This window comes from Cynocephalus volans, chromosome 16, assembly GCF_027409185.1.
Source record: "Cynocephalus volans isolate mCynVol1 chromosome 16, mCynVol1.pri, whole genome shotgun sequence".
Taxonomy (NCBI): domain Eukaryota; kingdom Metazoa; phylum Chordata; class Mammalia; order Dermoptera; family Cynocephalidae; genus Cynocephalus; species Cynocephalus volans.
Genome location: NC_084475.1, coordinates 4427723 through 4449477, shown reverse-complemented (window position 1 = coordinate 4449477; position 21755 = coordinate 4427723). Strand labels below are relative to the sequence as shown.

The window sequence follows — 21755 nt, the reverse complement described above, 5'->3', positions numbered from 1 at the left end:
TCAGGGCTGGGGTCAGAACGCAGGGTTTCAGAATCCCAGTCAATGCTCTTTTTACAGGAGACTCTCTTGTTGTAAACAGAGAACTGGTTATTGTAAAGCATCTGCACATACTTTATGAATAAACAGGTGGTGGTAATTATTATTATTGTCATTGTTATAATTCATAGACAGTGTCCTTGGCCACATGTATAATTCTGGGATGTGAAGACTCCAGGACTTGGTGGTTCTCCAGACTTTGACAGGAGGTGGCAGCGATGGTTTCCTCTCTTCCTACACCTCCAAACGGTTAGAGCCTGAAGATGCCATGTGGGTGTTGGATGAGTAAGACTTAGGTTTTCCTGAAAAGTGAAGCGGGTTGCCTGTGTGCCACATCCATAGAGATGTATGTGACAACCAACTGGCCGGACAGCCACCCTGGGGCTGCCTGGTGCGCATGTGCTCCAGAGGGCTCTCTTTGAGCTGCCATTCTTTATTTATTCAGTGCCAGTTGTTGATGCCTCGTATCTGCAGGGGAAACTGGTTGTGTCCTTTCCCCTAGCATCTTCTTTGCCCTCCACATTGTGGGACACAACCTTTACTGTCAACATGGGTGCTTTTCATTGATGCCGACACTATCCTGTTCCCTCAACATTTTGCCTAATGTCATGGGACACTGGGAGAATTGGTGGGCTTCCTTAATGGTGGGATGGTGTTGGGTGAGTAAGACTTAGGTTTTCCTGAAAAGTAAAGCAGATTGCCTGTGTGCCACATCAATAGAGATCTGTGTGACAACCAACTGGCAGGACAGCCACCCCAGGGCTGCCTGGTATGTGCATACTACATAGGGCTCTCTGCGAGCTGCCCTTCTTTATTTCACGCCAGTTGTTGATGGCTCATTCCCTTAACATTCTGCCTAATGTCCTGGGATACTGGGGAAATTGGTGGTCTTCTTTAATAATATATTAACCTAAATAACAAACAGAGAGAGAGGTTCTCTAAAAGAAAATTATATGTATTTGGGAATAGGACATCGCCATGGGAATACATGTGCCATAGTAAACTATGTGCTTATTCAGGGAGGTAAAGGAAGACAAAAGGTTTTAAAGGAAAAGTGATCATTATTTTGGGATAATTATCCTTGGCTACAAGGATCAATAACAAGGGTGACGCCAGTCTGAGGTTGGACGGACAGTTGCCGGACAGATGTCCTCACAGAAGTATTTTTTGTGTAAGGTTGCAATGGCCTCTGTGCAAGGCTGTGTTTTGCAAAGTCCCATCTCATAATTCTCATCAGGCATTTGTGCATGAGAACCCTCCCTTCGTGGCCTTTCCCCAGCTCTATCTAGTTGTCAGGGTTTTTTTTTTTTAACACAAACAACTCCATTTCATTTTGATTCTGACAATTTTACAGATGGAACTTTTTTTAATTTTTGGCAGCTGGCCAGTTTGGGGATACAAACCTCTGACCTTGGTGTTATCATACTGCACTCTAACCATCTAAATTCGCTGGCCAGCCCTCACAGATAGAAGTCTAAGGCTATGCTTCAGAGCAGATTCACAGCTACCACTTGCTAGGAACAGGAATCTCTCAGGGAAGGCATTGATTGTTCACACCCTGAGAGAGACATTTAGAAGGTAAACTAGTGATCTGCCTCAAGAATACTGTTAATCATTTACACAGGTATTCACCTAGAGCTATTAGGCACTTACGAAATATCTGTTGAATGGCCTTCTGAAGCGGTGGTTCTCAATCCGGAGCGGGCCTGCCAATGTTAGGTTCACCTGCAGCACCCGTTAAACAGCAGACCATGAGGTGCCACCCTGGGGGTTTGATTCAGTTGGGCTGGGGAAGGGCTAAATGACTTGCATTTCTAACAAGTCTCAGGTGATGTGCAGGGAGGGTACTTTGAAAACCACTGTTGTAGAGCAGGGATTGTCAAACTTTTCCTATAAAGGCCAAACAGTAAATATTTTAGGCTGTGAGGCCCACACAGTCTCTGTCACAACTATTCAACTCTGCCATTGTAGCCACAGAAAATATGTCAACAAAATTTTATTTACAAAAACAGGTGGTGGACTTGTATCCCCCCCAAAATGTGCTGCAAATATAAAAATAAAAAAATATGTTAAGAGCCAGATCTTCATTCTGGATAAATCTCTCAAAGCTCTTGGGATAGGAATCAGATGCTGGTCAAATCCCATCTCTGACATTCATCAGCCATGTGACTTTTGGAAGGTCATTAACAGCTCTATAAAATGAGGATAAAAAAATATACAGTGAAAAATAGGGAGAAATGCTCACTTTTGTCAAAGCTGGGTGGTGCATATGTGAGTTTTTGGTTTACTATTCTTTATACTTTCTACATGATTAAAATATTTCAGAATTTCCACATCTGTGTCTTTAAAAAGTAATCATAATAATTCATTGGCATATAGGTGGGTAGGCTTTGTGTTCCATTGTCAACCAAAAGGCGAATGATATCAAAGTCACAATCACCTTTGGAATTCCCTTAAATCACCAGCACCTGGGCCCTTAGAAAGTTATAAGCCAAGAATTTCCTCTGTCTCTGCATTTGAGAAAAACTGGGCTAAAGGATAGCTCAAGCTGAACACGAATAAAACGTGTGTTTGATGCCCTGCCCGAAATCCTGCTGCTCTGTACTCATCCTTGATTCAGTTAATGGCCACTCTGTCTGTACAGCTGCTCAGGCTGCAAAGAATGACTCGAGAGGAAGAATTTAATGAGTATGGGTCCTGATATGTACATGTTGAGTATGAAGTTATTTTACAGTTCAAGTAGAACCTAAAGACCTGTTAGCTCAGCCCTCTCCTTTTACATATTAGTAAACAGAAGCCCAAGAAGCAAAGGGGCTTACCTTCTCTATGTGGCATTTACCTGCAAGAGACACTCCTGTACGCATTTTACGAAGATTGACTTGTTTTGTTCTCATGACAACCACATGAGTTAGGTGCTGTTCATCTCCCAGTTTACAGAGAAGGCAGAAACAATAAACAATTTGTTCAGGTCAGGGGTCTGGGAAGTGGCAGAGCTGAGAGTAGGCTGTAACAGCTATGGTATGCTGTATATAATTTTTACTTCCCCGTCTGTAATCTGTCTGTGGAACAAAAACTTAAGAAGATGTCTGGTTGCACCTTGAATACTTTGTTAGGCGAACGTGATAACCACTACACTACGGAAACCCGCTTGCACCTTGAATACTTTGTATGATATGCTAGAGCAGGTAATGGAGTTGCAGCAGGGCTATGGAAAGTGTCATTTCAGTGCATTTCCAGTTTTCATCTGACGTACTGGAGTTTCTCCAGGCATATGCATATAATGGTCTGGAAGATGCCCCTGTCAATTGGGTATACATCTAGTTTTACAGTGGACTGTATTGGAATCCTTGCCCAAGACACAATCTCCTGAATGACCCAGGTGGAGGGTCATTCAATTCAGCTTCACAAACACACCCTGATTTAGCCCGTGGCGCAATTGGTAGAGTGCTGTGTTGGGAGCGCGGCGACTCTCCCGCCGCGGGTTCGGATCCCATATAGGAACGGCCAGTTCGCTCACTGGCTGAGTGCTGGTCACGAAAAAGACAAAAAAAAAAAAAAAAAAAAAAAAAGTAAAAACAAACACACCCTGATTTTGTGCCTACTCTGTGCCACAGTCTGTGCCGGACAACGGGGAGTCAGAGATACTGACCTGTCTAAAACACTGTGCTTGCCCCAAGGGCTCTGATGACTATAGGTCCAGAATCGATAGCTTTGGTGAAAACTCTGGTGTGTGCAAATTACACCCGCTCAAGAGAGGAAACGTGTAATTGTCACATTAAAACTTATGTGGCAAAAACTTGCCACTACCCAATGTGACTCTAGAGGATGATACACAGTCTGGAGTTATTGAACCTTGACCCTGGGGATGGGGAGTGATGGGGCCTGAGCTTGGCTTAATCCACAAATGTGGCCCTTTGATGACTGGAATGATCATTTGCTTCTTCTCCCCCCAGGACCCCAGGAGCAAGCACAAATTCAAAATCCACACTTATGGAAGCCCTACCTTCTGTGATCACTGTGGGTCACTGCTGTATGGACTTATCCATCAAGGAATGAAATGTGACAGTAAGTAAGTTTTCTTTTCCAGTAGATGGTGAGGCTGTGCAGCTTCGGCCCACGGTTTGCTGAGTGCTGAAGGTTCAGTAACTTCTCAACATCAACTTATCAATAGAATTAGTTCAGATATATACCAGACCGAAAAAGAGTAGACTCTCTCCACTGTCAAAGTTTTGGTTTATTAAACTGCTTAATTGCCTAATTATGAACAACAACAATAAAAAAGCACTTGATTTATAAATGAAGTTGGTGGGTGCTGTCACATTTTTTAAAATGGCAGAAATCTTCAATCACTGTAAAATGCAGGCTAGTCAAAGCCCAAAGAAGACTCCCACCTCCAGATTCCACATTTAGTTAGGTTTCAAAATAAGATAAGCAACCACAGTTATTATCTTCCTGTGTCTCTAATTAGTGGGTAGACTGTGGAAAAATCCAGTAGGTTCTCCTTAAAACTGAAACCAAAATGATTATAGAAATCAGGATAGCATCTTACTTAGGTTTGCTCACCCTGAATGTTTATGGATGGATCAAGTATACGTCAGTTCAGTTCAAGGTGAAATCACTGAGGACCACTGACAAGGAGGACAGTAGCACTATTCCATTCTCCTTTTCTGGTCTGTACATGTCTCCATTAAATGCTGGGAGGGAAGAGAAACAATTGTGGAAACTCTTCAGTTTGATAGTTCTTAAATTATGAGATTTCCCAGGTTATTTGTTTAAATAAAAGTTTATGCTTTTAGGACATGAAAAGGTAATTACTGAGCTGCTTTTTCTGATAGGGAAGCGTTCTGGCAATTTCAGCATGTTGTCATTCATTTATGACTACTTTAATGGCCAAAAGCTTTATATTTGTATCCTACTTGGAGCAAACACAGTATATAAAATCCAATGTATGTGAACATTGTAGAGTAGATGAAGACTTTTTCAGAACACAGGGATTCCTCACCTTATAAAGTTGTACAATTCAACAGCCTAATGAAACCTTTGTTATCATCCGGGCCAGTGGTCTCTGTGCTTCAAGAAAACCTAGGATTCCAAAGACATGGTTTTCAGGGGTTCTGAAAGTGCTAATTCAAAGTACATTTTTAAATACATTTTTAACCATTTTAGAAATTGGAACAAAAATGAACACTCAAATGTGTTACGTACTCAACCTTGACAAAGTTGGAGATGACATTGGAGAGCTTATATTGCCAGCTTTGCTCACTGGGCAGAAGTTGCAGTCAAGTTTCTCCTGCCACACCCACTTAACTGAAGAGTCTACTGTGAAGAAGCATGCCAGTAAACATGGTTCCTGTTTGCATATACAGTACCCTTCTGTGTGAATCAGGATTTGTGGATGCTGTCCGAGTTTAACAAAATGAAGAAACAAATGAGATGTTGAAGCTGGTCTGAGACATCAACTAACGTCCCTAACAGCTGGTTTCAAACTTTCGTTTGGATCAGAGAGGTTTATCAGTTATCCTTGAATGTCTTTATAATAAATATGGTATAAATATGAATTTATTAACTAAGTTTGTGCTAATAAAATAATACTCATCTGGTTCATATATTAGGAATTCTGCTTTAGATTTTGTTTGAAAAATGAGTTCCATTACTAAAAAATTTTGAAAAACCACTGCCCTGGAGCAGTGCTTTTTTTGTTTTAAAGTCTCTTTCTTGGAGTCCTAGGGTTTCTGGGGCTGCTGCCAGTATTCCTCCCTGGAGGGAAGAGGAAAATAAGCAGATGGGTGCCAGGACCCCCGACCCCTACCTTAACTTCTGCCCAGAAGCAGCATCTTTCTGTGCCCTTACACGTTGTAAGATTATACTCCTAAATACAGTTCTACTTGGTGGGGAAAAAAACAAAAGTTAGCAACCACTTGTCTAGGCCAGCCTCTCAGTTTGTAGAGTAAGATGGAATCAGAGGGAGCCAATGAGCTTCCCAAGTATAAAAGCTGGAAGAGCCAAGACAAGAACACAATCCAAAGCATGCTTACCCTCTTCACCCTCCCTGTTGCCCATATACTTTCCAGAGCCTCTGGCATTTATTTCTTTTAAATTGCAAATTCTGCCCAGGTACTTAAAAATATGACTTGGTGAACACAAGTTATATTAATGATACTTGTACAACTTTTCAAGAGCCTTTATATTGGCTAAATCAAGGTACAGGATTTTGAACAATTAGTTTTGGAAATAGAAGCCTAACAGAGTCCACATTTGTGAATCACCTAATTGTTCTTTCCTCAGTGGTGTCCATTATCCTGCTTTCAGTGTTTAATCATAGCAAATATGCATTATTCATGATGCTTTTCACAATTTACTTTGCTGTGTTAAAATTACACACTCAAAATGAAACAGGTAGGATAGGAAGGCTCCACCTTCAAGGTTACAGAATAATCTTGTTGGCACCTCATTAAGGATTTGTGAGGATTCCAGTGGCCATCCCTCCTCTGGAAGCCTAAAGGTCCAAGGATGATAGAGCTGGGACACCTGCCCAGAGTCATGGTTGTGTTCAATGCACATGATTCTTTTCAGGGTTTCTTTGGTTCATTGCGACGAGACTGATCTTTTCTTATCCTCCTCTTGTCTCACCCACGTAATGTCAGCTGTAAGGAATGGCTTATCATGCCAACCATGAATTTGTTTGACTTGGAATAATATTTAAATATTTGAAGACAGGTTGAAAATATCAAACACAGGTTCTTAAAAAAAAGGCAATGTACTTAAATCTTCTTGAAAATACAGGGTTAGCTGAGGAAAGGAACATTTTATGAATTTCCTATACTCAACCTGCAGATTTTCACCCTTTCTCAGTGGCGAGCTAGAAAAGCATAAGGAATTCTTCAGCAAAAAGTATCCTGTGTTTATAATTCACGTATTATTTGCCTGTTTGCACATAAACTATCACTTAGTCTGAGCTTTGGTCACATTTACCTGTGTGAATTTTGTATACTGTTAAATATTTGAAACAGTCATAGAAGACCAAGCGAGGGTATTTTGCTTTGTTTAAGACTGAACAAGTACGATATGGGTATTTTAAGGATATTGTCACTCACACAAAGCCTGTGCTGTAAGGGACATCTGCTAACAGTTCTTTATGTCACCAAAAACATTATAGCAAAGTATCGAGTTAGGGGTAACTCGTTTTCACTTCTGCTCAAACACCCAAACACGGGGGAAGTGATGGATCGAGCCCATATGCCTAACCTCACCCTCTGTTTTCCCCATTCCCAGCCTGCGACATGAATGTTCATAAGCAGTGCGTGATAAACGTCCCCAGCCTCTGTGGGATGGATCACACTGAGAAGCGGGGGCGGATTTACCTGAAGGCTGAGGTCGCTGATGAAAAGCTCCATGTCACAGGTAAGGCGAGCTTGTTCAGGAGCAGTGTTGTCAGTGGGCATTTGAAATGAAGGTCAAGCTGCCAGAGGCAGGATGGGGGCTGGGCTGGATGCCCTGAGGCCTCAAAAAGTTATTTGCCATGGTAGAGTTATCTGTCTCCGGGTCCTGCAGGCATGCATTAACACATCTCCCAGGAGACTGGTCTGCACCGCCAAGTTCCCAAATACTTAATGTCATGTAAAGTCACAACCACCCTGTGGATTGGAGTATTCTGACAGCATGGCCACTGTATTCTCACCCCAGTGACAGGGGACAGGCAAGCCAATTAATCAAAATGCTGTTGGTGAGAGTAGAACTAGGGCAAGAGGATGGGTGATGCAGGTGTATAATGGCATTAGGCTGGGATGACCTGGCAGTCCACCACAACCATAGCAACAGCCACTGAGTGTGGGTGCAGTGCTAGGAACTTCACACAGATCAATTATTAGCCCCGTTTTCCGGAAGAGGAAATGGAAGTCCAGAGACATTGGTGATTTGCAATATCACAGAGTCAGTGAGTGAGGAGCAGGAACTTAAACCAAGGCATTTGACTCCAGACCCTGTGCTTCTAATGGTCACACCTCCTACAAATGGGATTGGGATTCATCCTTTATGGGCCAGGATACTCCCTGCTTGGGGACATGTCTGGGTAGGCTCTGCAGGCTCTTCTTTTGGTTTACCCACCAAATCCACTTGAGGTATACCAGCACAATCACGATGTGATGTCCTGGAGTCTTGTTGGCCCAGGACCCATCATGTATCCTCAAGATGTGTTGACTTCTAAGTGCTGTGGCCTACTTCACGCTGATGTGTGGTTTAAATCTCAGACATCAACCTTGTTACTCTTGGGTCTTAGACCACCCGTACTTTTTCTTTGACAAGGGCATTTACTCTCTCATTTGATCAGCAAAGGTATTATGTTTCCATTTGTATTTAGGAATTTTAAGCTATAATAAACATGGAAAGACTGACTTTAACATTATTTGTTTGTAAAAGAAGATATCATAGAAGCAAGTGGAAGGGTCTGTTTAAAAGGGAAAGGGGAGAGTTCCAGAGAAAGCTTACTTTTGAAAACTTTCTTGTATGTTTTTTTCTTTGAAAAATAAGCAAATTTTCTACCCACTGCTGTCCTTTCAGGTAAGAATTCAGGGAAAACCAAACAAAAGACTTTGAGGTGTTACTAGGAGTGGGCAACACAGTTGAAACAAACCTTGTGAAACAAACCAACTATAGCTAATGGTCCAGATAGAACTGTGCATGAAATCCCCATCACAGACACAGAATCCCTTTTGACTTGTGTTTTAGAAAAGTTCCTTTATTTTCTGAAAACCATCTGTGTTGCGCTTTTGCTTTTGGGGCTGTGGTTCTCACCTTTCCCTTTAACGGGGCTGACACCGTCAGCAGCGTTCACTGTGCCCTTCTCTTGGCTGACAGCCAGGGCCCCTCTGACCTGGCACCAGTGCTCTCTGCCTAGAGGGGCCATGAACTTGGCCATGAGAATGTTTGCAACATCACAACCTCACTCTTGTTTCTCTCTCTTTCCTTCTAAGGCTCCTGCATTGTCAAAATCATGCACTGGGGATGGGGAGCATGCAGTTTAGGAGAAAAATCACCATAAAACATAGTCTCAATAGGTTGTAAGGGACTGAGGAACATAAAGTAAGACGCCTGTTAGCTAAACATTCCTGTGCTTTTTCTTACCTTTTTCTTTATTTCCAAAGCTGCCCCTGTGGGCAATAGAGTAAGCGTCACAGGTGAATAGTCAGAGTATAGTTACAGGGTTTACACGTGGCACCTTACGGCTTGCTGTAAGGCAAGAATGCCTGGACAGAGTTTTTAAATGTTTAGCTCTCATTTGTTGTGTTAATGGATAAAGCAAAACATGCACTGTGCATGCTGCACTTGCCCGATGCCTTCTCCTGGAATAAAAGCAGCAACTATATGGCGTTGCCTGTGTCTTCCAGTCTCTCCTACAAGCTTCAAGAGCCTTGCAGACGTAAAAGTGCAGAGAGGCACAGATGCTTTGGCTCAGGTGCCACACGGTGCACAGGTGGAAGAGAAAGGTCAGGCCCCGTCATGCTGGGACTCATGCTAACCCCTCTAGCACTGCCAAGGACTTGACTTGCAATCATAGAATGATCTGAAGGGATAGTGCCTTTCACTGAATTGGACGTGGACTTTCCACACATGAAAGCCGAACAGTACAACTTATGGCAACTATCTAGGTCAAGTCTCGAGGATTAGTCTAAAAATGCTTGTGTAGATATACCTCTACTCTAGGAATGTGAATTCAGCAACAGTTTGATGATAATAGCAGCAGCAGCAACAGCAGTGTAGGGAAACTACAGGTAAATGATCAGGGCCCCTCAGATGTTCAGAATCTTGCTGAGCATTTGATGTAAATATCCACGTGCACCCGGATGTTCCTTGGCTATCGACTAATGTAATTAATTGCATATGTGCACCCAGGTGTCCTGGGTTATGGACTTAAGTATAAAGGATGAGTGGCTCTAATCTATAGGGCCCCACGGGGAGGCTGCTACTGAGGACTGAGCTTGTGTCATCTGCCAATAGCTCCCGGGATCTTTCCAAATTACCTAGAGCATGTAGACCTGCGTGTGACGGGGTCTGGTGACACAGCCTGGCATGTGAGAGGTTTAGTGACCTAGTCTGTACAACAGGCTTGAGGGGTCTGTGAGCCCTAGCCCTGACAATACAAATGGAAACTTATTGTAACTAAAATAATGAAACATTTTGGCTTTAGTTATGAATTGCCTAACCAGTTAGCGTAGCTATTGACTCAACCATGCAATTTGTGTAGTCGTCTAGCTTGAGGAGCAGCTAACACTGAATACTTTGCACAAAAGGCCACTTTTCTACGTGCTTTACGTAACTAACTTATTCAAACCTGTGAGGAATTTACCACGTCCTGTTTACTATGTAGATGAAGGGACTTAGGTACAAAGAAATGAAGTAACTTACCCAAAGTCACACAGATGGTAAATGTCAGGGTAGGGCTCACAGACCCTTCAAACCTGTTCTGTAGACTGGGTCACTAAACCCCTCACAGGCAGGTCCCCGACTTAAGTAATAGGAAAAAGATCTTGGAAGCCGTGGGTAAAGATAGACCTTATTCAGCTGCAAGCTCAGATAGCTAGAAGCAGCCACCCTCATGGCATCCCGAGGGCACTGTGCATCAGAACTGTGTGTCCTTTATACTTTGCGAGTCAGATAACCAAAGAACACTGGGGTACACATGCGCAATTACGTCAGACAATAACCAAGGAACACCTGGGCACGTGTGCGCATTACATCAAACAACCGAGGGACACCTGGGCGCACGTGCACATATTTAAACAGGCCAGATCATGCTCGGCAAGATTCCGAACATCTGAGGGATCCTGACGATTTATATTTCAAATTTCCTTACAGTAAATTTAATGGTTAAATATATAAACGGCAGAAATGGAATTTTAATGAGTGTTAATAAGAATTGGGATGTATTTTTAAAATACAGGTATTTCTGAAGAAAATCCAATCCTAAGTATAGAAAGTCAAACTCAAGGAAATAGCTAATAATAGTCAATCATATCTTTAAAACTTTTAAGGTAATTTTAGATTTCCAGAAAAGTTTCAAAACTAGTAGAGGGTTCCCGAACACTCTTCACTCTACAAGCCCTAATAACATCCTTGCATAGCCATGGTTGAAGCATCAATGTTATCACATTTTTAAATAGTACCTGATGAGTCTGTGAAAAGTACGTACCCACATTAGTTGCTAGGAATTGTTTTTAAAGAGCCAAAGAGAAGACATCAGGTGTGTCTTATTCTAGCATGAAAGAACTACAAAAAATACCAAGCAGAGATCCTTTAGAGGAGACCCTCCAGTGAGAAGTGGCACCTCCTACTACCATGACTTGCCCACACCTCCTCCTAAAATAGTTCAGGCACAAGTTTGTCTTGAGAAATGTTTTGGATAACAATAGCTCCCATTTACTGAGGGCATAATACATACTTACTGTCCACAGGACTGGATCCTTCTTTGTGCTGAGCACTTTATATTCATTGTTTCATTGACTCCTCCAACAATCCTATGAAGTATGTGTTGTCCTCATTTTCGAGATGAGCAAAGGAGCTGAGAGAGGGAAGGAAATTACTCCAAGTGATGGAGTCGGGCCGGAGCCCGGGTCTGACTCCCACACCCTTGCTCTCAATGCCTCGGCTGTAAACATCCCAAGTCTCTCTTATTAAAGAGACCCCTTTTAAACAAGTAGTAAACCCCAAAATATTTGCTAAATCTGCATTCAGCACTCTGCGAGGTTCTTTGAGGTTACAGAAAGTCCAAACGTGAGATTTAAAACCAGGGGAGAAAAGAGTAGCATGTGAAGGAATTAAAGAACCATCCAAGTCCAAGTTTAAATAAATGCCAAATTATGTGGTCACTGAGTAGTACACCATTGGGAGTTGCTCAGGGTAGGGCAGGGTGAAGGAGGAGGGGGAGGGAAAGACCCCTGGAGAAGAAGTCTGAAGGACTGTAGATATTTGAGAGGTGGAGGGAAAAGGGCTCCAATTGAGGGATTAAATGGGATGTGGGAATTAGCCTGACTTTAATGAGAACACAAATATAAACGATAAACCGTAATGAGCAGAGTTCATGGTCTAAGTGCCAGTGATTTCTTGGAAAATGCATTTAAATCTAAACCCTGAGCAGCTGTGTTAATTGCTAGATTAGCTCAATCTCCATTTTACCTGTGTAGAATTGCTCAGGTTGAAAATAATTCCCAAAGTAACATAAAAACTCCCAATGGGAGTTCTGCTTTGAGATGGATATCACCCTTTCGAAATCAGAGATGAGTTTTCTTTCTAGATTGGTGGGGTATTTATGGGAAAGCCCTCTGCTTTCCTGGTGTATTTTTATTTTTTGCCTTTGGGCAGTGGTGACCATGTTATCAGAATAGTGTCAATTGTTTTTTCTTCCAATAGGCAATTTTAATAGGTTTCCTGCGTTCTCATGTGCTTTTTTATTTGGTTTGGAGACCAGTAAAAAGAAAAAAAAATGCCCTCATGGGAACCACCTTTCAATTTAATCTTGTAAGTAAATGGAAAAAATATCGTGTGCTTTACAGCTGTTTCAGGAATGCATCTCTCCCACAAATAGATTATTCTGAAGAAGAGTCTAATTTTCTCGAATACTTTGGGTTGTTAATTGGGAGTGGAGATTGAAGTTCTAAACCGAGTTCCCATGGAGGAAGGGACACCTCCTTCCAGGAATGACACTCCTCAAAGTATAGGAACCCCCCTTCTGTCTACTGTCTATGGCCATGTGATTCGGTGTCTGTGTTTCACCACGTGTTACCAAGACTCGCCACCATGTTATTGTGATTAAAACAATAATATTTTCTCTGTGTGTTCTTCTACCTTATCATGGTGTATTTGCTGCAGAATCAAGGTAATGAGACTCAGCTTTGTATAATAACCATTCATTCTTTGATTCACCCATTCATTGTACATTTACTGAGCATGTGTCAGGCTCTCTGCCAGGTATCAGGATGCTAAGATAATTAAGATGTGGACATTGTGGTGGACTGTGTGTCCTTGCAGGGAATGAAGACGTGAAAAGGAATTACAGGGCAGTGCACTAGGTCCCTTGAAGTGTGGTGGGAGCTTGGGAGAATGTGCCTCAACTACCCTGAGGATGCTGCAGGTGACAGCTTCCCATTGGAAGTGGCTGTGGAGCTGGGAAGACAGGAAGAGAAGGCATATCAGGTGAAGATGCAGAGCATTTTCAGGAAGCTTGATACCATCCAGGATTTGGGGAGTTTTGAGTGAGAGTTGGGGAGAGCTGGAGGGAAATTTGTTTCTTTCTGTTTTCAAGGGACAAGCACTACAGTCATCACAGTTTACAAATCACACAATCCTTAGGAGCTGTGTAGTGTAGGCTCCAAGTTAATACTTCTTTTTCAAGCAGGAGGATTTTAAGTTCCAGTTGGCTATGTTTTCAACAGGGACAGAGCATCAGTCTCCTAGCCTGAACTCCGGACATCATCCCAAGGTTCACAGTGACCATAGACTTTCTCTGCCAATGCTGGGTGAGAGGGGCACAGCAGGTAGTCCATTGTTTGCTTAGAATCTTTGTGCAGATGCCTTTTGCAATGGCAGGCAGGCTGTGGAATATAATAAGCAGTTTGGGGCTGCCAGCAAGGAGCACTTGGAGTGAGCTGCTTATTTAAAGAAAAGAGTATTAGTTGGAGGTAATTTCTGTCAAATAAAATCTTGGCTGTGGGATTGGATCCAGATCAGGAATGCAGAAGGCGATGCAGTTGATGTGTCTGGTCATTCAGGTAGGGATAGAGAGTTCCAGTTAGAGGCTGTTTATCCTCAAGTATACCCAGGCTGTCCATTGTTGGTGATGCTACAATTGATGATCTGGGTAAGGTGTTCTCTTTAGACTCTTCCACTGCAAAGGTGCCTTTTTTTGTTTCATTAATAAGGAGTCTGGATGTAGGGCCGAGCCCGTGGCGCACTCAGGAGAGTGCGGCGCTGGGAGCGCAGCGACGCTCCTGCCGCGGGTTCGGATCCTATATAGGACCGGCGGGTTCACTCACTGGCTGAGTGCCGGCCACGAAAAAGGGAAAAAAAAAAAAAAAAAATAAGGAGTCTGGATGTTAAACTTGCAGACTAGCAACCTTCCAGTCAATGGTTTTAGCATTTATTGATGAGCCTTAATCAATTATTACATTGACGGTTGCAAAAATGGTAATTTTCTAATTCTGTAATTCCTTCTTATGTCTATTAGCTGGCATTCTTCTGAAATAAGAGCTTTCCCTTTATCTCCTCCTACTTTTTTTTTTTAATTTTCAATTTGGGCTAACATGCTATTTTTCACTGTCATTTTTAATGCTCAAATTGTCCCAGATTTGGCCAGTGGGAGCTCCTTCAACCTTCGAACTGGCTCTGGTCTTTTTAAAAAAAAATTTTTTTTTTAAGCACTTCCTTTCTTTCAGGAGCACAAAGGCTCACCTTATACTTCATCAGTCATTTCTCCAAGGAACTGTTTTGTTTTTATTTTTAGTGGAAAATAATACTTAGAACTCAAGATTTGGGTGCTAGGGAGGCTCAGTGCTTCTGGTATGTTGCTGCTTCTAAGCTCTCTCAGGACAGAGGTAGGAATTTTTTTTAATGACTTCACGCTGATGCTTCCAGGTCTGATCTTAACCCATCCTTTCCCCGGCCCGTGTTTGTTCTCCCTCCTCCCTTGGTAAGTGCCCTGGTTACTAACAACATCAGAATGCTTGTTCATGTGCCCTGTTCCACTTTACATGCAGCAGTTTCAGAATTATTATGCCAACACCTCTACCAAGAACAAACCTACTAAACAAAGTTCAAGGTCTTACTGCAATTTTTATAATCCTTAAGCTATATCGCAGTAAAGGTAAATAGTCAGAATACTTGTTACTTGAACTGTTCTCCTCTGCAGTTATTTTGACCAATTTGATATATGCCGCCTTAACCAAGTGATCAAACTCAGTGCCTTTGTTCAGTCTGTTATAACAAAATAGCATAGACTGGGTGGCCTACAAAGTTTTGGAGGCTGGAAGTCCAAGATCAGGGTGCCTGCAGATCTGTTACCTGGTGAGGGTCCTCTTCGTGGTTTGCAGATGGCCATTGTCACATTGTATCTTCACGTGGTGGGGAACAAGCAAGCTCTCTCGTCTCTTCATAAGGGCACTAATCCCAATGTGAGGGCTCTGTCTGCATGACCTTATTATCTATCAAACACTCCCCCTACAAATACCATCACCTTGGGACTGGGGTTTCAACACATGATTGGGGGGTGTGGCATACAAACATTCAGTCTGTAGCACTCAGCTTCCCCAATAATGCCACAAATTGAAAGGATGTTCCTCCTGATGTGATGTCATAGAAAATACACAATATTACCTATTAAGTGTTCTGGCCAGAATCTTATAACCTGAATGTAATCATGAGGACAAAGAATGAGGGTGTAGGGAGAGGGGGAGGAATAGACAGATCCAGGTACTGAGTCATACTGCATGATAACTGGCCTGGATTTTTCAAAAATGTCAGTGTCATGAAAAACACAAACAGTCCGGGGGGACTGTTCTTGTTTTTTGTTGTTGTTGTTTGTTTGCTTATTGAAACATAATTGATTGTACATATCTGTGGGATACAGCATTTTATATCAATACCTGTGCACATTATATTATGCCCAAGTCAGGATAATTAGTATATTCATCATTACATGATCTTGATTAAAGGGGACTAAAGAAACATCACAACCAAATACATTCTGTGAAACTTGGTTGGATCCTGGATCCAAAAAAACAAAAACAGTTATAAAGGGCATTTGGGGGATGATGGAGGTGTTCAAATCTGGACTGTATTTTTTTTTTTTTTTTTTTGTCTTTTTCGTGACCGGCACTCAGCTAGTGAGTGCACCGGCCATTCCTATACAGGATCCGAACCCGCGGCGGGAGCGTCACCGAGCTCCCAGCGCCGCACTCTCCCGAGTGCGCCACGGGCTCGGCCCTGGACTGTATTTTAGATAATGTAGTATCAGTGTGAAATTTCTGGGTGATAATGGGAATGTGATTTTGGAGGGGAATGCTGAGATATTTTAGGGGTCATTTTTTCCAGTGTTTGTAACTTATTTCCAAATGGTTCAGCAAAAACAAAAAACAAAACAAAAAGCTAAAAATATTGGAGAGGGGGCAGGGAGGAGGAAGGGGGGAGAGTGTGTACAGGCAGGAGCATTTGTGGTGGAATGTTGTGATTAATGAATCAGGTGAAGGGTACACAGGTGTTCACTGTTCTTTCAACTTCACTGTTGGTTTGTTCGAACCAACCACAAACCCCCCAAAGGTTGGGCAGTGATATACAAGGGTACTTCAAAAAGTTGATGGAAAAGTAGAGTTCAAAGATACTATGAATCTTACCATGAACTTTTTTTGAAGTACCCTCATGTATGTCCGAGCTCTGTTCTGGCTGATTTAGTACTTAGATGTGCTCTGTAGAGATCATTTACGGCTGGAAGGAAGCCCTCAGGTGAAGCAGCCGTCAGAGCACCTTGGAGGTTCAGCCTCCCCATCTGGGTTCTCTCACTCCCTGACTCCCCATGTGCCTCTGTCCATGGCTACCAGCACCCTTCCTTTCAGTGAGCCAAAGGAGACCTGGGTATTCTGCCCCAAACCTGAATGTTTACTTGGGTTTATACTGTGCTCCTCACCCCAAATCCAAGCAGCTCTTCCCATGTTAGCTGTATATCTGGATCAACTTAAAATAATCCTGTTTTTGCCTAATTCCTGAAGCCACCTGACTTCTGGGATCCTTTAGAGAAACATTTCGGCCAAGAAAAAGGGTGCATTTTCTCAAAGAGACGTGTCATTATTTACTTCCTGACTGCGGTACCTTGTTCTGACTTATCTGTGGCACAGCTAAATGTCAAATGTGTACTGACTTGCAGCACGCCCTCCTACAGATTGTTATTCATGCTTGGTTCTCTTTGCATCGATTCAAACATAGCTTTCCATGCTGGGTGCTTAGTCACTAGGTGTCCGTGGGAGGCAGCAAGCTTGGAGCAAGGGGCCAAGGGTTGCCAGTTTCATTTCCTTAATGCAGGATTTGCCTTTGTCTTAAAGTCTCCTGGCATTCATGCTCAAGGTGATATGGCTTCTCTTTCTCCTGCTTGCGATGATCCCAAGCCCCCAGATGCTTTTCAGGGGTGTCAACCTCCATCCATCTCCTTTGACTCAGTGACTCCTACCGCAAAGGAGCACTCTTAAAGACAGGCTTTGAATGCCTGCATCCCTGGAAGAGGAGAGCAAGTTATTTCTGGGGCCTCTTTCAAGATTACCCCATTAGCATACAGAGACATTGACATTGACTGAGCAGGTCATTCTTGTGCAGGGTTTTAATTGCTTCTAATTATAGGATTATCATTTAAGCACAAGATTAATTGGCATGAAATTATTGCAAGGAATTTGATCTTCTTCTAGAAAGTCAATGCATTAGCCAAGTGAGGAGTCTCTTAGAAGCTTGCAAATGATGTCATTTCAGTCGCTTCCATTGAAACTTTCTTTTAACTCTTTGGTGGGGGAAGGAGGAGATCTTAGGGAATCAGGATGGAAGAGAAAATGAATAACAGATAAATGCTTCTTTTTGGTTTCCCATCAGAAGGTTAGAAAACTTGAACAGTGTTTGAGAATTGTTAGGTTCACCAATGGAAATGACCCAAAATAAATGTGGAGATTAATAAATCCTTCTCTTGATCTGTGTCATTTTCAAGGGTGGGTAAGAGTGGTCCAGCAGAAAGCTAGAATAGGCAGATGCTATTTTGTGATTATTTCCAACACTATCCTGCTTTGATATTATACCAAAAAAAAGGTTTTTTCAGATGTTTTGTAAAGGAATCTCGAATTAATGTGTATGCACACACTCTGATTATTGGCATCAAAATGGTGCAGAGAAACATCAGACTGTGTTCATCTCAGTTTCTAGGCATTTCCACTTGGAAAGATGTAGATTTCCTGAGAAAACACAAGATAAGTTAGCTCCTGGGGTGGTTCTAAAATATCCCCATTTGAGTAAAGTGAGCCATGGAGACCTGCAGGAAGCTCTGTGCCAGAGCAACCCCCATGGGGACTTTCTGTAGTGAGGAGAAGGCTGGCTGTACTTTACCACCCATTTTCCTTTGTAATCACTGCAAGGTGTGTGGTTAATTAATGACATTCAGGGTCCCTTTTCAAATCAGGGCAGGCATGCTTTCCTAGAATAATGAAGAAAGAACAGAAGCAAGGCAAACTTCCTATAAAAGTTTCGAGAATTTGGGGAAGGTTACATGAGGGAAGTATTGTTTCACCAGCTCAGACCCACTGGAGGCAGGGCATGCAATCAAAAGGAAGGCCTGCTTCATTGAACACCCAGTAGGGAGGCGCCAGAGGAGGACCCTTGTTCTAGGGAACACCACAGTGACCTCTCTTGCCCTTGGTTAAGTCACTCTGCTGGAAGCAGGGGGTGCATGGTTTTCTGGTACACATCGCTGCTCTCATCTTAATAGGCTCCTGGGGTGACCACCCATGGAAGGGCTCTTATGGGTAAACATTTGCCCAGAAGCCCAGAAGGGAAAGCACGTGTGCTGTGAATGTGATACAGGGCCCAGTGCAGCCTCATTACTTCTTACTAATACCCACCTACTCTGCATGACCCTGAAGCCTATTTCAGTCCTCTACACTCCAATATCACAGGGACTCTTTGTTATCCTCAGAACTTCTGGCTTCTGGAGGATGCCAGTATATGCTGGAAAAAAAATCCATAGCACACTTTAAATGACTAATACTTCATGAAAGGACCCAGGGACTCATGTTTATAAGATAATAGAAATGATCTGGTTTTAGGGGATGCTATGGCATTGGATTCGGGGTCAAATAGATTGGATTTGACTCCCAACTATACCAGTAACTAATGCTGAATAAGTATTAGTGAGTGTAACTCTATGAATAGAGTTTTGTTCCAGTCACATGAAGTCATGTAGTTCAGCGAATTGAAGTGTATCACTTTATTGACACATCAACTCTTTTGACCCTGACTTGCTCATGATGTAGCTGCTACCATGGTGGGACTCCAGCCACAACCAGAAAACGCTAAGCTCAGACTTCATTTGCTTTTCCTTTACCATGCTTACCAAGCCAGACACAGGAAAACTGTGAAATCACTTTCAAAACTGGGAGAGCTCTGTATAAGTACAGCAATTGCATATTAAGCTGAGAATATTAACCTGAAAGATTTTAACTGGCTGTGAACCTTGGCTGCATTACTTAACCTGTTTCCCTTGCCTCATCTACAAATTCATATTAAGTAACTTGAACTAGAAGAACTCCGAGGTTTCCTGCAGCTCCAGCACTTTGTTGCTGTGAGAGTCGTTTCAGAGAGAGAGCTAATCATTGGTGCCAGTCAGTGTGACCCTCTTGAGGAAGTGACAGAATTGGGGACTTCAGGACTGTGCCACTGAGTGAGGCATGAGAGCCTTCTGGTCCAGTGATTTTCAAGCAAGTTGGACAGCAAATGCCTTCCAGCAAATTTGAAATGATATTCCCATTAAATAGAGGTACTCTGGTTAAAGGGGAGAGGATATATAGTACATTCTTCCTCCTCCTCCTCCTCCTCTATGCATGAGGAGACTCTGGGGAGCAGAATTTGAAAATCACTGATGTCCCACCCTCTTGTTTTACATGCGTAAAAACTAAGGCTCCGGGAATGTGACTACTAATAGGGCATTTGGGGTTGGCAAAACCAAACTCAACCCACTCAGATAGAAAGAGGAATTATCAGGAAAAATTTGGGGTATCTTATGAATTCAAGGGTGGGAACACCGTGCGGCCACAGAACATCAGAGCACAGAGGCTGGCTTTCTGTATTTCACCTCTTCTTTCTACGTTCTGCCATCATTTGTTTTTTTCTACAGCAGGTTAAACCTTGTTCACATTGCAGAAAACATGGTCAGAGACAGTTCTCCAGCTTTGCCTCCCACAGCTTCATCTCTCCTACTTTGTCAGGCAGTAATGCAAACACTCTGGGGAAGGGATCCATTGGCTAGCTCTGGGTCATGCGCCCCCTTCCACCCACCCACCTGGACCAATCCAGCGGGACTGGAGGGCAGGTAAAGTAGGTGGTGGGGGGTGGGGAGAGATGTTTCCCAGGAACAGAGAGTGGCACTAAGCAGACAAAACAGTAGGTAGCACTATACCACCGTAAGACATTAGCCAGGGTTGTGCAGGAGGTTGGGTCAGGAGTAGGGACCCGAGCCAGGTGTTCCTTCTAGTACTTCGGTGCCCTTTTCCTTCAACCATGGTGCATATCCGTGAAATTACTAAGGAGCAGTGATAGTGTCTGAGCTTATGTATAAACCTTGATTATGACTCACAAGTTCCTTTTGAACAAATGAACATGCTCCTGGCCTGGCCAGTTTATCCAGAAACAGCCAAGGATAAAGAAAAAATTTGATTCAGTGACATCTGTCCAAGTCAGCCACCCAGTGCATTAATTATCCTCTTATTTAGAAGCCATAAAACAGTGTACCAGGTTGCACATGTAAAAGGTGTTGATGTAGAAGAGGTTTAGTGATGGTGGTATCCGCAGGAGGCAGAGTCCTGTGAATGGGGTCATAGAATGTAGTACGAGTGGTTCCGGAAGGTGGAGATGTTTGATTAAGCCCAGGAACTGGACACAGCCTTGCGGACTGTGTTTGGAGCTGTTGGCCTTGAAGCACTCCCTCCCAGGGCAGCTTTGTCTGCAGGCTGTGTTGCTCGTTTGGCAGACCTCTGGACCCTGGAACTTTGCTTTCATGAGGAATTCCAGCTGCGAGAATGAACCAGTTGGCATCAGGCTCACAGTGCCTCTGGGTTTTTCGTCTGTGCCCCAAGAACCAGGCTACTTGGCTTGTGTTCAACCAGGGGAAAGAAAAGCAAGGTACATCTTATCCATGAATCATGCCACAAGGCCCCCCAACATTTAGGAAAACAATGTGTCCCCTGCTTGGTTTGTAAACTGGTGATAACGCTCAGAACGTCAGGTCTTCTCTCCATTCCATCCACCCGAAAGCACTAAGATCTCAAATGCCCACCTTGTAGGGCCTCACAAGGATGGAGATCCTCATCCTGCGCACTGTCCCTGGCAGTCAGTGCCAGCCGTCTTCCGTTTAACTCCTTTCTACTTGACAGTTCAGTGATGGCTTTAGCATCATGGTGCGTAGTACACAAGCAGCTTGGGAAAGCAAACATTTGGGGGGTCAACGTCATGGTTATTTCACTGGATTAAGCATTTTACATCCAAGATGCTCAACCCTCAGTCATTTCTTTTCAGTATCAATTTAGTCTCTCTGTAGGTTTGATGTTTATGGAGGTCTAAGGTATTGACAGATTGGCACAGTCAGAGAAAGATCCCAAAGGTAATCAGAACATCCAGATTTTTTTTTTTTTTAAACTGTGGTTGCAATAATAAGAGGCTTTGCTAGGTGAAAATCTGTTAGCCCTGACATCAGAAGTTTAATTAATGTTTATCTTCAGCTCTGTATTCTCAGATTAAAGATAGCAATGAATAACAGGTAGAAAGGCTGAAAAACAATGGCTTATTCTTACTTTGTCTCTCTTCCCAAGAGTGACTGTAATGTTCCAGAGAGAGGTACTAACATTGTCTTGTCCACATGAACTTCCAGGAGTCCCTCAGAGACTCCGCTCTGAGCCCACTTTGGGAGACAAGAATGTATGCAAAAGTCGTTGGTCCTG

The 21755-nt window shown here is 43.0% G+C and overlaps 1 protein-coding gene across 2 annotated transcripts in view; it reads left to right on the top strand.

Annotated features, from left to right (window-relative positions):
- Positions 1-21755, top strand: part of PRKCA (protein kinase C alpha) — a 428415-nt gene that overhangs the window by 290529 nt on the left and 116131 nt on the right. For both annotated transcript variants that reach the window (XM_063080317.1, XM_063080316.1), the window contains exons 4-5: positions 3990-4101; positions 7309-7437. In XM_063080317.1, coding sequence (XP_062936387.1) covers positions 3990-4101; positions 7309-7437 — 241 coding nt within the window. The remainder of the gene's footprint in view (positions 1-3989; positions 4102-7308; positions 7438-21755) is intronic.